Genomic DNA, 17785 nt, shown 5'->3' on the forward strand with positions numbered 1-17785 from the left:
TTTTACGACGAAGGACGGCACTAATGACAAGACATGAAAAGTTGAAATATATGGACATACAAGGTTTATCTCCAACAGCGACGTTATGCAACAAAGACTGAAAAGCCCACTGCTGGCCCACAATGCAGTGCTGCTGGCTCAGCCCAGCATCCTACAATACACAGTGTACCGAGGAAATGTACTGTATGCTTCCCCATGTAGACTCATTGCCAGCCTATTCATTGGCAGGAAGAAGATGTAGACGGCAGAACAATCACTGCTGACTTTTGGCCACTTTTTTATAACCTCCGCCAACGAGGTCATGCCTTTCATCCCAGTCTGTCCGTCTGCCTGCCTGTTAGCACGATATCTTGCACAGTTATGAATAGATTTGGACAAAACCTGGTGAAAAGACTGGTCCCAGGGGCAAGGAAGAACTGATTTACTTCACACCCCAACTGGCCAAAAGGGGGCATGGTTTTTGAGCATGGCTTGACACAAGAATGGCCCTAACTTCCGAACCAATTAACACAAAACCACGATAAAAGAAGGTTTAGCATGGCCCCAGGAATAACCCATTTACTGGTCACGTGCTTCATTAGGTTCTGTTGGCTGAAAGGGGACCAGGCGCCAGAGGCACCGCAACACTTCATGGACAAAGTGACACCTTGGTGGAGGTCTGTGCTCTACAGACTACAGAGCACATTGCTCTAGTTTAACATCCCTTTTTACACACCTCTCGCTCTCCTCTGTGGACTCCTCTTTTCCTCCTTTTGAGTACATTAAAAAAATCGGTATTCTTATCATGGTAAGAATCACGGAGCGGTATACACTTATGCTGTTATGGAACAATCATTGTCTCCACCAGCCGAAGGCATGGGGAGAGTATGTTTTGCACTCCGTCCGTCCGTCCGTGTGTCCGTGTGTCCGTGACCAGCTAATCTCAGCCACCGTTAACCCGGTCGATGCCAAATTTTGCACACACACTCCCTGGATGCCAACCATGAACCTCTGCCCCAAACTTTCCAGAACGGCCTGTTATAGCGCCACCAGGAGGCCGCTTTGTGCAAAACAAGTTTTTTCACAGTACACCTACAGATTTTGTCCAAACATCACGCAAATTAGTACACAGTCTCTCTAGAGCCATTCAACGAAACGGGTCTTTCAGATTTCTCAGACTCCATCCTGATTGGTTAAGATTGGCTTCCAAAGTTCACAGGAGTGCTCAGTTTCAAACAAAATGCTGCAAATCATGAACACATCGCGTGATTTCCCTGAAATTGTGCACGCACATTCCCACTAGGCCGAGGACGAAATGCCACATGAACAATTTCAACTCAGCCTCAAGGTGGCGCTATAACTGGCCCAAAAGTGTTTTTACCTCTAACTGCACGGATCTGTGGATAACCTGGTGGAGACCTGTGCCCAGAAGGGCACTTTTTCTAGTTTCAGTTTGCTTTGAACCTCTTTTAACTGTTCTTTGAGAAAGCCTTCTCAAAGAACTTATGGACATTGGCCTTTTCACAGTATTACTCAGAGTTGTCTTCTGAAGAACAAGTGATTTAACTTGTAATTTAGCAATTTTAATTCTATTTCTACTCTATGCGCTAGCCGGCATCTCTCCCCCCGCACATCATACGACTGTGTATCGCTCAAATTGAACGGCGAACACAGGAGATAGACATTAGACACCTCTTGCATGGCCACATTAGCCTGGCGCAGCCACACTTCACCCGCCCCTATTGCATGCGTTGGCCACGTAGCACCCCCACGCAGGCTTCAATCTAGAGCCAGTTTTGTGCTGACAGTCCAGAATGCAGAATTCTACTTGAGTAGGGTCCATTTGGTTCCATTTCTACACTGGGGTTTTTACAGTGTGGAAATAAACTAGGCCACCAGGACAGATGATAAACAGCGACTAAAAAACAAACAAACATCGCTACACCTCTGAATATGCATATGCAATAGCACTAATAGTCTCAAGAGTCTCAGCAATATTTCATAGCCACTAATATAATATAAATGGACATTTTCTCATCACAGGCTCTGTGATCACTATTTTAATTAAAATGATTTTGCCAGATTAAATATTTGCAGCTTTAAACATGTTAACACCTTCAGGACTGGAAAGGACATCAGGAGGTTAAGCTAGACACAAACCACTAGGTGGAGCTACAGCTCATACTATGGCAGCAGTTTGTCTGCCATATGGATATACTGTACTGTATATCATATCAGTTACATCTGTATGTATGTGTGCACGCACGCACGCACGCACGCACGCACACACAAACAGTGCTTTGATCCGTTCGTTTGTTTGTTCAGTTCCTCTTTACTATTATCATTTTACTGTAATTCTATTGTAATAGATGAGTTTTACATTCTATTCTTGCTGTTGATGTATTATTCATAACGTGTTGTTGTTTTTTCACATTCGATTGGAAAGCAGTTTGGGTTTTAAATAGTGTCACACACACTCAAAACACTCACACTTAACACCAGTGACAAATTGGTCTGTTTCCGGGAGCGCAACCACTTCCTGACATCATGTTTCACTGGTGACAATATCAATGTCTTTTCTTTCTTCGCCCCCGCCCATCTTGTGTTATATTCTCCCCTTATTAGCGCTTCATTTAACAAACAGACATATACAGTAAATATGAACCCAAAGCCCTTATGTAACTTCACTTGTTCAAACGCCTAAGGGGGCAAGACCCTCAGCGGGGGAAGGAGGGGGAGAATAGATCAAAAACACCAGACAGCAGGAAAGAAAGACCAGACACAGACAGCAGAAATGAAGACCAACCTAAACCCTGGTGCTTATATAATACATCAAGTCAAGACGGCACTCCATGATATGTCGGGCAGAAACCTTGTATCTCCCTATTTCAACACTTCTTAAACAAATGCATGCCCTACTTCGTCATACTATAGTGTGATAAAAATCTACAAGCTTTGTTAACAAAATTAAGTTATAACCCAGGAGTAAGAACCTTGTGCACGCACCTTAGGCACGTGTTCTTCTTGATTTTCCTTTATTGTCCTTGTTGTATGTTCACCATTATTATTATTATTATTATTATGCTGCTACAATGTCTGAGGAGGCAGAAGAAAAGCATTTTACTCTTACAGCATGTACACGACCCGTAAGAACCCTTGAACCATGATAGGAGATTAGAGAAGGGCCTCGTGTTGAACCACTTAAGCCCTATTCTGCAACACGTGAGCTTGTGGATCGGCTATTTATTTATGCCATTTGCAAATGATACTTGAGAATACATATATATATATTTTAATAATAATCCTATTAATATTAATTTTCCTTTTTTCTTTTGTACATTTTTCACCTACAGTATAATGGCATGGACAAAACAGGGACTTTAAACATTTAAACATTAAGGAACAGACAACGTATAATGTCATCTCAGTCTTTATCTATGACATAGGTGGAGATAAAGGCTGGAGCTATTTTATGACGCGATTACAGATGGGACAGGAGTATCCCGCCTCAACGTCAGACCAGAGAGGGCAAAGCGCCTCACGTTGCCATTCGATTGACCGAAAACGCAACTTTGTGGTAGGTGTAAACCAGTGGTTCACAACCTTTTCTGGATTAGGGACTACTTGAAAATCTCCAAAACACATCACCCATCTGAGATGGGTGGGGCACATTTTCAGATTACATTTATTTAAACAATGAATCAATCAATTGTGTTCTGGCTTGGATCAATGGAACCATAAACAGTATCACAATGAAAACTCCCTTTTCAAGGTTTAAAGAAATCTCAATTATTTGGGGTCTCATTTGCAATGATGCTCACCTTGGTCCACACTTTGAAAACCGCAGGTGTAAATATAGTGAGAGAAGAGCACGATGGACAGGGATTCTCATTGGCTGACGTGGCACGACTATGACTTGTCCAGTTATTGATGGGCAAAAGGAATATTGTCTGGCAGGCTAGCAAGATGATGTGATTTCGGATGTGAATTTCAACATGCGTGCGTGCACGAGAGAGTGTATGTATTGCACTCCTGTGTCTTAACTGGGTCACTGGAGCAGTGCTGACAACGGCGATCTATAGCTCATAAATTATTCATCAGACGCGCAGACTCAATTATATAGACAGAAAAGGGAGTGGCAGGACCCCAGACCCCCACCACCCAAACCTCCGTCTGTATCCACCCTCTCTGCTTCTGTCGACGGGTGAGCAATTTCCTTCTCAAACAACCCCAAGGTCACCGTCAATAAGGAAAATAAATCACACAGGAAACTAAATACCTACAAATGTTAACCACATGAACCCTAGCATTCCCAATTCTGGACATGTCATAAAAGGCGAAAATTCTGTGAAAGTAGCCGATCTACAAGCTCACAATGCGCCACAATGTCCGGCTATGTCCGGCGAAGACATCTTTCGTTGTCATCTGTGCATTTGTCACTGGTGTATTTCAGATGTCAATGTCAGCGCAGTCAATGCCAAAGACACACTCAAAGATGTTTATTCTAGATGTTTTAACCTAGGACTATGAACCTTGTGCATGGCACCTTCAAACAGGACAACAGTCAAACTGTTCCACATCTTTAGTTATTGGTGCAAAACCAGTAACAGATAGAGAGTGAGTCCAGACAGAAAGCGACATGTGAGGCCAACACATGTGGGCCAAGGTTGATCACAACCTCCTCAGTGACTGACCAAATATGTGGCAATCCTCTGACGGCTGAGAAAACATGCGCGTACACACACACACGCACACACACAAAACGTGGAAGGACCAGCTGTGGAACATAAATAAGCACACAAAGAAAAGCGTGACCCATATTGACACACATGACCTCAGAAATGCACGTTAACCACTTGCACGAACACTTTAATTGCCCAATAATTCTAAAATTACTTTAGTCAAATTATTTAAATAGGCATTCCTTGTTTGTGTAGTTTGAGATACTTCCTCAAGAATGATAAATTACTAATACACATTAACATTCCATTACTGTACATTTAGAGCAGTGGTTCCCAAACTGTGGTGCGTGCACCTCTTGTCGTGCGCGAGCGCCTTCCAGGGGGTGCGCGACATGAAAAGGCTAATGGTGGTGCTATGGTTTTATTTAAAATATATTAACATTAACATTATGCCAAATATGGCAAGTATATGCGGAATATAGCCCATGCTGCATATATATGCCATATTCAGGTTCATATATGTGCATATATGTGGATAAATAGGAAATGTATGTCTCTATATAGCTTATGCAATTTTGATTTCCATTCCATTCCTTTTCAGATGGGGTTCTGCGGCCAAATACATATCAATTTAGGGGTCCTTGACATGAGAATCTATGAGAACCACCACTTTAGGCGATGACAGCCTTACATGAACCATAGATACAAATGAAAGTACTTGGGGAAGGATAAAACTAAACTAAAATGAATTTGACCTGCACTGGTTCAGAGGCCAGTCTATTAATATTGCAGCAGTGAGACTTGCAGGGATCCACAGCGCCCTCCTTCCTCATACGGACCCAGATTAGAAACACCACTTTCAACCTCACAGCTTCCTCTTCCTCGCTCTTTAGGACAGTGGTTCTCAAAGTGTGGTCTGGAGACCCCTCAGAGGTCCTTGAGGGGGTTCCATTGGGCCGCCACTGCCCCAGCAAAATGAGTTAATATTGCATACTAAATCAGTTTAACTATATATATATATATATATATTTTTTTTTTGCGGCTTACGCCTTTATTGATTTTTTAAGGGACAGAAAGTAGGCTGACAGGAAACGGGAGAGAGATGGGGGGATGATATGCGGTAAAGGCCGTGTCGGGTCCGGGAGTCGAACCCGCGGCACACCGCGACTGGATCACCAGTCCGGTGCCCAGACCGTTACGCTACGGCCTGGGCCAGTTTAACTATATTAACCCTATTCTATACAATTACAATTTAGGCATTTACTGTAGATGCTTTGGTTATTTGAAAATAGCAGATCCACAAGCTGCCCTGAGCTTGTAGATCTGCCATTTTTTTAATAATTCAAAAGAAATTGAAAGGTTATCAGGGTCCCTACCCACAATATATTTTCAGATGGGGGTCCGTGGCTAAATACTCAAAAATGTGGGGGTACATAGTCGACATGAAAATGTTTGAGAACCATTGCTTTAGGAGGAGGAAGGCAGGATGGACTAGAGGTAAAGATAAGCAATAACCGGAAGCCTGGCACAAACAGCCTGGCAACAGGAAAGTGTATCCCAGCTGTGTCTGGTGACTGGAGGGTGGCTGGTACTATACAGTACAGTATACAGTATATCCAAATGTATCTAAGTGTCCTTGAGCAAGACGCTGAAACCAAAAACTGCTCCAGGGAGCATTGCACTGCTGGCCAGTATGTATGAAATACATACTGTATGCGTGGGGGAGGGTGTAAATCCTGATTCATACTTAGTAGCAAGCTGGTGTTAAACAGTGAAAATAGCTGACAGATAAGCTCTCAGTCTCAACACGGGCGGCTGTGGCTCAGGGGTAGAGAACAGCCGGATGGTAAACTGCAAGGTTCCCAGTTAGATCCTAATTGCTCCCTGCAGTGGTTGACACCATTGGTGTGTGAATGTGGGAAGTGAGGACGCTGTTCACCGCTTCACCTTCCAATGTATGAATAAATGGACCATTGTAAAGTGCTTTGAGTAAGCATAGAAAAGCTCTATAAAAATTAAATCCATTATTATTATTATCAACACGCCACGGTGCAACACGTAGCTTGCAGATCCGCTACGTACAGTATTTTCAGTGTGTGACAGTACAGTACGCAACCAAGTACAAAGGTATGCACCAGATTCCCTTGGGCAAATCAACCATATAAAGTTCAAGTAGTGGCGTCTATGGCAGGGGCGAGATATGACCACATATGATCACATTGCTTCGCAAACCTGTTGTTGCACAATATCTATGTCGGGACAAAAATGCTTTTCTGTTGACAATAAATTAATCTTTGTCTTCTTTCCTTTCCATCCCTCATCACTGGGCCTGCCACACCTCCCTCGCTCTGGTTCGCCACTTCCTTCCCCTCCACGCTGACACCAGCAAACACTCCTCCGCCCATTAGTTCATTCAAACTAGCCACAGCATTGCCCTCCATCACATGGATTTACAGGGCAAAATGGTTTGGCAGAATAGATGTGTTCATTTGTGTGTGGAGTCACTGGAGTAGTCTAAAGGCACTGACACCTGGCCTACATCAGCTAAAAAGTCATCCTTGAGCGTCTGTGGCCAAACAATTGGCCATTCGCGGTGTGTGTCCTGACTCCTGGCGGTATAGTCAGTCATTTTCTGGGGCCATGCACCTGAGCAGGTGGGGAGCTGTCTCTTTGGCTGTTCAATCTCAACAAATCAGAGCACAAGCAGAGAAACAGAACTTTGAGTTGGAGAGTGCAACAGTCAATCAAGAAACTAACAAATTTAAATAAAATATTTATTTGTAATAGCTAAAAAAAAGAGCAAAAATAGCAGATGTACCAGCTCTGTGAGCTGGTAGCTATTTGTCGTATTTTTGTACAAAGAAAACAAAGTAAAAAAGAAGTGGTTAATCAGGCCAATTGATTTAGTCGTTTATAAAAAATATACTGATGAAACATGTTATGAGCTTATATATAGATGGGTTATAGATGGGTACAATATACGCAAGTAAAAATCAGGCATTAGTTCTTGCAAATAGGCTCGGTGTACAAGGGCCTTTATGTGCTCATAGTGAGCTAAAATGCTAATTGTCTCCAGTCTTGGCCTGCATAGGGGCGTTGGCTTATATGTATAATCACCATATGAATATTCAACAGCATAATTAAACAGGTTTGGAATATGCTTCAAAGGGAACACAAACAGTCGGGTGTTGAGTTTGCGCACACACGCACACACACACACACACACACACACACACACACACACACACACACACACACACTTCAAGCCTACAAACAGGATTTTAATCAGTCCAAAAAACAATCATTCTATTATGTTGATGGCATTGAATTGTAATAAAAGGAGACTACATTGGATACTTACCAATCTATTAGACATCTAATAGCGTTCACTTAAATTAAATTATTGTACTCAATCTGGCTCTAACTATTTCATTAAGGGCACTTAGTAATTTCAGTGTGTATCTCTGCAGTGCGTGGTGTGTAATTAAATCATGAATTACTAACTTGTAATTTCTAACTTGTGTGTCAGTTCACACAAATGCACGCTTATGAAGGCCATGTTACCCATTTATTTTACACACACACACACACACACTCACTAAGCCTCAACAACAGGAAACAGGAAAAAGAAAAACGCGGTGTGTCTTTCACATTAAGATCACAGCGATTGTGCACTGCTAAACATGAAGGTACTGAACAACACTGACATTTTAAACACTCCCGCTGGGCTCATGATAAAAGCTTTTAACCACATGAACCCTAGCATCCCTATACTCGCCATGTCATAAGAGGTCAACATTTGGCAAAAGAAAAACATTAAAAACTACTTCTTTCTCCACGGGGTGCAAGCGAGGGCTGGATGCAGGCCGGGCCTGTGACAAATAATGTCATATATCTGCTGTATATTGTGAGTCGTCTCCTGCTCTTTCCTGCCTTGCCTTGCACTTAATTTGAAAAATTGTTGTAGTTTATGTCAAGCTGTTTTTCTGTTTACCTTTGGGTTTCTTTTGTTGTCTTTGTTTTTGTTATGTTTTTTGTTTCTATTTAGGCTACTTATATTTATGTTTGATTTCTGTTCATTCATTATTTGGTGAAAAAAAAGAAAACTACTTCTTTCAGAGCTTTCAGATTGGCTAACCGTCAAAGGGATTTGGTGTTGAGGGGGGCATGGTGGAGCCATGGGAGATCCCGGACAATGAAGTATACATAAAGTTTAAGTGGTTTTAAGAAACAAAGTGAAAACATAACTAAAGGGTTTGTGGGATATGCACTCTAACCACAAAAAAGCTTCCACTTTAAACCTCTATTCTTCTGACAGTTGCAACTCACTCGACTCATTGTGAGCTTGTAGATCTGCAATTGTTTTGAAGAGATTTGGTGTGTGGACGGAAAAAGGTGGTCAAAGTACAGTGGTACCACACCCTGAGAAGCACTTGGAATTGTAGGAGTTGAGTATTATACATTTAGTTTGATAAATGTTGTGAAAACAGCAGATCTACAAGTTTGTAGATCTGCTATTTTCAGTTTTCATAGTATATTTTGTTGATTACTTTTGAAAGTTTTGATGCAGTAATGGTTTTTGTTTTTTAGGTATTACAATGGTCTTAAAACTGGGGACCCCCCAAAATAATCATGTGGGGACCCCCCTGGGGGTCCCGACCCACGGGTTGAGAACCACTGGTCTAAGACTACAGGGCTTGAAGTGGTTGAGAACGTAATTTCAGTACATCTTCTCCGTCTCTTCTCTAATCTCTGAGTTTGTTATTCCACCACTCCGGCTGATATAGGCTGGTTATGACGTCAGAGGCGGGGTGACGCAAACGCCACAGAGTCAGCACTGTTTGTATGCTCCTCTGTTACCATGGATACGGGTAGCCAACGGACACAGACAGATGCTAGAGAAAGCTAGAGCCTAGAGACAAGACAAGAAGTTAGAGAAAACAGCCCAGAGGAAAGACTGACGGTACTGGAACATCACCAGAGAGGAAACAACAAGCAAGACAGCCAGAGATGCAGGGTTTATTAAGACAAAATACACACGCGCACGCACGCACGCACGCTCGCACAGGATTACACACAACAGGGTTACCCCAAGCGCTGAACGAACGTCTGTCTGCATTGCAGGTTACTTTTTACCTTGTTTTTGGAAATGTTTTACCCAAACCCAAACCCTAAAGCCTGAGTTATACTTTGACAAGAGCACCCATCTTAGTATAAATCATGCATAACCCCAATAGTTTGTGTTTGGATAGGAACGTGAAGTTTAGGTAGGTCAGGAGGAAGAGCTGGGTCCGACTGTGTGGTTGGCCCAGTAGCCTCTGTATATTTTGTTTCTTTTGGCCGGGATCTCCTGCCGCTTCAGTTTTGAGTTATTTTGGTAGGGGTTATTTAAGTATGTTTATTTTGTCAAAATTCATTTTGTATGCATATCTCTTGTTGTGGCGCCCCTTTGTTCTATTTCTGTCCCTGAGCCTTGGTTTATCTGAGGGGACATAACAAGACAAGAAACAACCATTTCTCTTGTGGGGCTCAGGAAAATTGTCCTCACAATATCTAGTTCTCAAGTTTTACTGTACTATACTTATAACCTCACCAGACTTTCCACCTCAGAGGAGCCTGGTATCTATCTATAAATGCACCACGTCTCTGTCTGTCTGTCTGTCTGTACGTACGTACGTACGTACGTATGTACGTATGTGTGTACGGCTGTAATGCACGTAACTCGAGAACCGTTCGCCCCACCGACTTCAAATTCGACACAAACGCTCCACACGCCCCCACATGGAGTGCAGTGACAGATGGGTGGAATGGGTACTCCGACACGGGTACAACGGGAATTGCATAGCCAGGTGGGGCATGGATATTCAACTTCCATCGTTACCGACTCTGTGCTCTGCAGCCAGGCACCGGTCTAGTTCTAAAACTAGCCGCTTGATGATGTGATCCGGTTTAGAAAAAAGGGGAAAAAAGATTGTGGTTCCGGTGATTGGTTCCAGTTGGGGTTGCATTGTTGCAAGTTTAGTCTCGCTACGAGTTAGAATAGAAAATGGACATTATTATTACCATTATTATACCAAGAGAAAATAAACAATTATACGAAACTAAACAAGTTTTAAGCTAGGGAAATCATTTTGGAGGTGCACAGCGCCGGTGGTTCAGGTCATTGGTTCCTGCCACCCGATGTCCCGCTCCGTCCGGATCAGAAACACGCAATTGGTATTGATCCCAGGCTTCTATACTTAATTACATTTGTCTCTCACAAGTATACTGTAAGTACAGTACATGCAAGGACAAAGACACTAGCTTAACGTGTTTAATCAATGCTGGTGTTTGTTTCTCACACACACACACACACACACACACACACACACACACACACACACAGAGATGTGAATCACTGCAGTACACAGAGGCTGCAAGGTTGATTGTTTGAAATAAGGCACTAGAGAGTCGAGACTATAAAGAAGGAAGGGAGGTAAAATAAATAAATGTGCAAGCAGGCATGAGGATGAGTGGAGACAGAGAGAATGCAGAAAAATAATGGAGAATGTTTACAAACTTTACATAGTATATTTTCCAACAGCAAAAGCATAATATTGTTTTGAAGATATGTTTGAACATATACAGTAATTTCTTATATTTCACACTTTCTTTGGCAATGCAAGCGTATGTTTCATGATAACGCCCCACTGAACCGAATTTAAATCTGGAAGATTAGCACGGTGGACAGGAGCAATTTCTCTCACCCTCACCCTCTCTCTCTCTGTCTCTCTCTGTCTCTCTCTCTCTGTCAAAGTCAGAACTGACCACCATCCAGTGATCTGCCAGATCCACCAGCAGCAGCTCTGCCCTAGTTTCTAAAACACTGTAACCATGTCTCAGTTTACCTAACAGCTCCCAACCACATCATTATTCACGCTTGGCAACAACACTCACACTCTCTCTTATGCCTAATTTATGATCCGTTGTTCGATCGCGTCCGCTCTCGGCAATCTACAAGTTCACAGCGCATTTGCATTGCACATGTATGAGCTTGTGGAGACCACGCTTCACATGCAGTTCTATAGGCCAGTGGTTGGCACCCTAAGCACGGGGGTGACAATGTCACCCTGTTGCTGGAAATGATGTCACCATGAGATCATTTCCAGTATGTCTCAACAGAGCCCGTCTACTCCTTACTATTCCACCAAGATTATTCACTCTGTCACGCTCGCTGCTCAGTGTCAATGTAAGCCACGCGGTTTGATTACATAGAGTTTAGACTGTGTTTGTGGATGTATACCGTGGAGCCCGAACGATACCAGATTTGTGGGTCCGATGCCGATTTTGTAGGGACCTAGACCATGGACATGGTCCATCCATATTTTATTAAAAAAAAAAGTGAAAAATGTTAATCGAATGGAAAGGTTTCTGTTTGAGAAGATAAATTAATAAATAAAAACAAATAATTAGCGTGCCGATATTACACTAAAATACTCAATTCTGATTCCGTTCTTGCCTTTGTTTACTCTATGTTGCCATGGAGCATTTGTTTACTCTATGTTGCCATGGAGGCAGAAGATTGCAAGCTAATACAATTGTCTCTCAATCGATATGTTGTGTCCAATTATTGATTCCTGTTTGTTCGGTAGCTTTGTTAATAAACACCATAATGTACAGTAAGCCGGTCATCAATAATGTCTGGCCGTATACTGGACATTATCCCATAGGCTGTTACATGCAAATGACATGCACGCCCAGTCAAACCCAGCCCCCCCACCCCCCCACCCCCCCCCCCACACACACAAACCTCAGTTCCCGCAACTGGACAAAACAACTTTTGTTTGTCAGTCCAAGCAATTCACAGCAGTTACCGAAAAGCTTTAGTCTGGGCTGAGTGGAGCGACAGACAATGAAAACATGGCGTCCCCCAATGAAGTTAATGGGCGTTTAAGCTCACAAGCACAGGGACAAGCTGCCTCTGGAGACCAGGTGATGCTAAGTGCCTGCCACTGTCACGCTGCTTAATCCCCTGTTTGGGGACACACGACTGGTGGAATTATTAGAACAAAAAAGGGACCAACTGACAACAATGGATGGTAGTCTAACTGAAGCAGCAAGTCGATAACAAATGATATTTTCCAGCTGAAATACCCAGAGGGATGGGAATTTGTGGTTTGAAGGCACCCCTCCAGAGAGAGCGAGACGTGAGCGTGATTCCAACTCTGGTGGGTCTATGGAATTTGAGCTATGCTATTCTGATGTTTCAGAGCACCACTGGACACTGCTGTCGGGGAGAAATCACCTAAACGCCAAAATGTTTTTCAGGAAATTAAAATATAAACATTTCAGGAAATGAAGAAAACCTTATCTTAAAAAAAAAAAAAAAAGCAATACTTCCTCAATTACTTGCATGAGAGGGGGAGAGGTTCTGGAGGTATCTGCTTTAGCAGACAGTTTGAGGGTCCAATGGAGTTAAGAGGTTTTGTCTGAAGCCCTTTTAATGCTTTTAATTGGCCTTTATAACGAACACACAGATGTAAAGGGTGTTCAATGGCATTGATTTATTGAAAAATTGAATTAGATGGTTTCTGCCGGACAGCAACATTACTTTCACACGGAAAGGAAGTGAATATTTTATTAGACATTAAAAGAGGTGCGTGTGTGTGTGTGTGTGTGTGTGTGTGTGTGTGTGTGTGTGTGTGTGTGTGTGTGTGTGTGTGTGTGTGCATGCATGACCGTGTATGTGTGTATGTGGTGAATAGAAGACAGGTGGACAGGTGGAAGGATGGCCTAAGGGGTAGGAGCAGGGGGTCATTCATCCTCCCCCCCCCCCCCCCCAACTCATCATCTCCTCAAAATCAATATTTCCAATAATCCGTCCCCTGGGTGGGGTGGAGGGCACCATTTTGGCAGACATTTGCAGACAGACCCTGAAGCTATGCACACATAACTGTACAAACACACACACATATTCATGTGCGCGGTGGATGTGCGTGCACAGACTTTGAAAACAAAGAATGAATCCTGATTCCTGCATGGTGCTGCTGGCACACTCAAGCCTCCAGGTCTAAAGCTTCTGTTTCATGTCATATCCACAGCTCATACCCAGACACCCCCCCCCCACACACACACACACACAAACCTCTGCATAAGTCCTTCAGAGATGTGACAAAGCCTTCCTAAACATTCTGTACCCTCTCCCGCTATTCTTGAGCTCAATCTCTTGTATTCCTGGTGAGCCATCCTTCAGAGCAGCTTCCTGAGCGATGCCAGGCCATAACAGAATGAGGCCCCTTCAGTGTGTGTGCGTGCGTGCGTGCGTGCGCGTGCGTGTGTGAGCGCATGCGTGGACACACGCAAGCGTCCGATCAGATAGTGAGTCTCTACTGCCACACCATAGCCTAAAAGATTTTGCGCAGCCGACAGTTTCGGTTGTCGGCTGCCGACACTTTGGGCGGTCCCCTCAGGAGACGCACACGGAAGCCTATTTATGGCCTGTAGTCCTCTATATTTCTTGGTTGGCGAAGTGGGCGTGAGTGACAATTGAGTGACAAGATGTTGACACAGACAAAGGCGCATTCTAGTGTAGGCTATAAGCTGCTGCGTTGCTACTTGGCTATCGAGTCATGACTGTCTAGTGGACTGGTTAACGTACGTGCCTTTGGAACGGGGGACGCGGGTTCGCCTCCCGGCCGAGGCTACACTAGTTTTGTTTTCGCCGACGACTTACGGCCGTCAGATGTAAGCTGCCGACAAGCATAAAAATGCAGTGTGTCACCCGGCGGTGAGAAGGAGAAGGAGATTTTTTATTGATTGATTTAAATATTTATTAACAGTTTGCAGAATTACAATACATTTCAAGCACAAACTCAATACAAAGACTGTTAACTGTGAGTGGACGACCCAATTAAGCATTACACTTGTTTACAACAGGGTCCACATTGTTCAATTCATCAAAACATTTAGAGACGTACAAATAGACACTTCTATATAGTTAAAAAACAGAACAGGAATTCATCATAAAACAGTGTTCCCTGACCGGGAATCGAAACCGGGCCGAGGCGGTGAGAGCGCCGAACCCTAACCACTAGACCACCACGGAGAAGGATGATGATGATGATGATGAGAAGGCTGTGGAGGCTGAAGAGAACGGGCTATTTTATAAAGTATAAAGTTATTTTCAATGTCATGGAACAGGGTTACAATAAATAAATAACAATATAATTCAGGGGTGCCATGGATGAAAAGATTACAGGGGTGATCTGAACCAAACATGAGAACCACTGCTTTACATTACTTCAGACGATTTTGGACGGACAATGTTACTTTGTGCCCAGATATCTCCCTGTATCCCTCGACATTCACAAGTCCCTCCCAGGGGCGTTTGGGTCTGTGAAAGAAGAAAACTACAATTGAAACTCCGCCCGTAGATGGCCTGCAGGCTGCATCTGTTCCATTGGCTAGTGCATATCACTGCCGGGTGACACACTTCATTTTTATGCTTGTCGGCAGCTAGTGGGTGTGTGTTCGTGCGAGTGAGCGAGCGAGCACGCACACGTATGTATGTACCGGTACGTACATTTTGTGCACGAACACACTCACTCTAAAGATGAGTGAGGAGGAGGGAGACGTCGATCAATTAATCAGCGGCTCTTTGTAATTACTGCCACAGGCTGAGCACCAGCTGTAGAACACATGACTATTAATGGCGAGCTTCATCATCACAGCGTCCATACTCTGCATGTTACAGTTACCACTGCACAGCCAAATCCTGAGCGCCAATTTAACTCAGAGAGAGTTTACAAATGGAACCGTGAGGCTCCATTTGTAAGCTCTTACAAATGGATGAATTAATTATCAAGATAAGTTAACTACCATGAGGGACGGATCTTTCACAACTCATAAAAGGTGCTGGTAATGTAGCGCTCCCCGTCTGTTATTACAAGTGGGCCATAAAGGCTCACAAGCTTGCCAGAAATAGTAAAATAGCACGATGTGTACCCGATGATCAAATCCCCTGGTGACAGTTATGATTAACCTCATGACAGCGGAACAGCTGCTGCGGATTACTGTTTAACACACCGGTCCAGATGAAGTGCAAAGGTAGACGGGGCTCCGATACGGATCACTAGATAAAACTATCTATAGGAGAAAGACGAATGGGAATTAAGGCACGAGGGCATATAGGTTCACCTAGAAGTAGGCCTACTGTAAAAAAAAGGGAAAAAAAGAGGACTGAAGAAGGAATGCTTCATTGCAGGACATAACTCAGTGCATGGTGGACACTCAGGCTGGTGAAGGAGCAGACCAGGGAAAAACAAAACATGCTTGACCCCTCACCCAACCCCCCCCCTCTCGACTGTCCTGACTATGGTCAAGACAGAGACAGCCAGAAGTGTTGCACAATGCCAAGGACATTGGCCCTCATATATGTTTACAACTTAGGAGCAGTGTCGGGTCGGGACCAACGCGTTACTGTAACGTAACAACTACGTTTTCGCGGTAACTAATTACCTCGTTCCAATTTGATAATACCGTTACAGATACTGACATTTTAAAAGGGCGTGCTGCTATTTCTACTCTCATGCACACTAGCCTGTCAGTGACCTCCTGGGCCTCCATGTTGAGCCGTCTGCTCCGTCTATAATCCAGGCAGAACTAAAAAGACATGATTACGGTTGAGAGTTGTGCCGCACCAACATGAACTAGTAACTATAGTTACTTGTATAATGCTGACAGTAAATAAGTAACTTTCTAAGAGCAGTAACTAATAACTAAAACGGTTACAAATTTAAAGTAACTTTACAAATACTGCTTAGGAGTGAGAACCTTGCACACAGCACCTTCAAGCACCTTAAGAGCTACAGAAGCACTGCTCAAACATATTTGATACTGCTGCAACTCTTTTTTGATACTGCTGCAACTTTGATTATTCTTATATTATTGCAGCTACTGTACCATGTCTGATGAACCATAACCAAAAAGCGTTATGCTTATATAACCGTACACAAGATGTATAACAAATCAATAAAGGGACATTGAACCTTATAGGTCAAAGCTTCCTCTCAGGGCATGACTCAGGCAGGACATGACTGGTGTACATTACTGTACCGTTTCTGATTCCTGCACTGCCGTCATGTTTTAATGGAATGTTGAGAATTTACAGTAAGGCGAGAAGAGAAAAGAGCACTGATTCAGCATTAAAAAACACAAGACGTCCGACCCGACAACACTATGGGAAACAAAACCATCAAAGACAACAATGCAAAAAGACACCAAACTTTGACTTGCAGAGTCAACAATCTGCACTGATGGACCTGCAGCATGCACGCACGCACATAAACCCAAACACACAATGAAAAATATTGTAATTCAGAGAGGGTACAAATGAAACTAAATGGACCCTTCGGGGGTTGTTATGACTCCAGCAGCATGCAAGTGTAACTGTACACTGTAACTGTATCTATTTGTACACTCTGAGATGGATGTATAGTTTCAACAGATAAGACAGACAGATATATGATATTGTGCAGTACAGTATGTTATGTGACAGTAGCAGACAGTATACTGCAAATGCTAGAGTTATTGTGCGTTTGGGAACTTACCTTAGAGTACTGCCTACGGAGACTGAACCGCTGCACCATGGTGACTGACTGACTGACTGAAAGACAGACAGAGGGACCAGCGATATGATACGACTCCTCTCCACCGCTTACGCAGCTTGTAAGAACACGCGCGTTTCACACTTCTGCATGTCGTTCACACTCACGAAGACACGCGGGGATGCGTTCACACAACGCACGCTGAAGCCACACAACCTCCTCCTATCTGAACCGCCATGTGCACGCACACACGCACACACACACACACACACATATACAGTACACACACACACGCACACATACACTTTTCTCTCAGCCTCCGTTTACCTAGTCCATGCTGCCTCATCTACTACACAAACACAAGTGAAGAGAGAGAGGGAGGGGAGAGAGCAGGGAGCGAGGGAGGGAGGGAGGGGAGAGAGAGCTAGAGAGGGGCAGAGAGAGAGAAGGAGGAAGGAGAAAGAGAGAGAGAGAGAGAGAGAGAGAGAGAGAGAGAGAGGAGATAAAGGGAACTCAGCTGTACTGCTCTCCTCTCAGACT

At 43.6% G+C, this 17785-nt stretch overlaps 1 protein-coding gene across 5 annotated transcripts in view; it reads right to left on the reverse strand.

The window, feature by feature from the left end:
- Window positions 1-17785, reverse strand: part of tmcc1a (transmembrane and coiled-coil domain family 1a) — a 67597-nt gene that overhangs the window by 27470 nt on the left and 22342 nt on the right. The window contains exon 2 of one of the 5 annotated variants that reach the window (XM_083768933.1): window positions 17249-17304. The exons of the other annotated variants lie outside the window; for them this stretch is intronic. Within the exon in view, the coding sequence (XP_083625059.1) occupies window positions 17249-17304 (56 nt within the window). The remainder of the gene's footprint in view (window positions 1-17248; window positions 17305-17785) is intronic. 5 annotated transcript variants of the gene reach the window in all.

This window comes from Protomyctophum parallelum (genome assembly GCF_964188405.1).
Source record: "Protomyctophum parallelum genome assembly, chromosome: 7".
Lineage (NCBI taxonomy): Eukaryota > Metazoa > Chordata > Actinopteri > Myctophiformes > Myctophidae > Protomyctophum > Protomyctophum parallelum.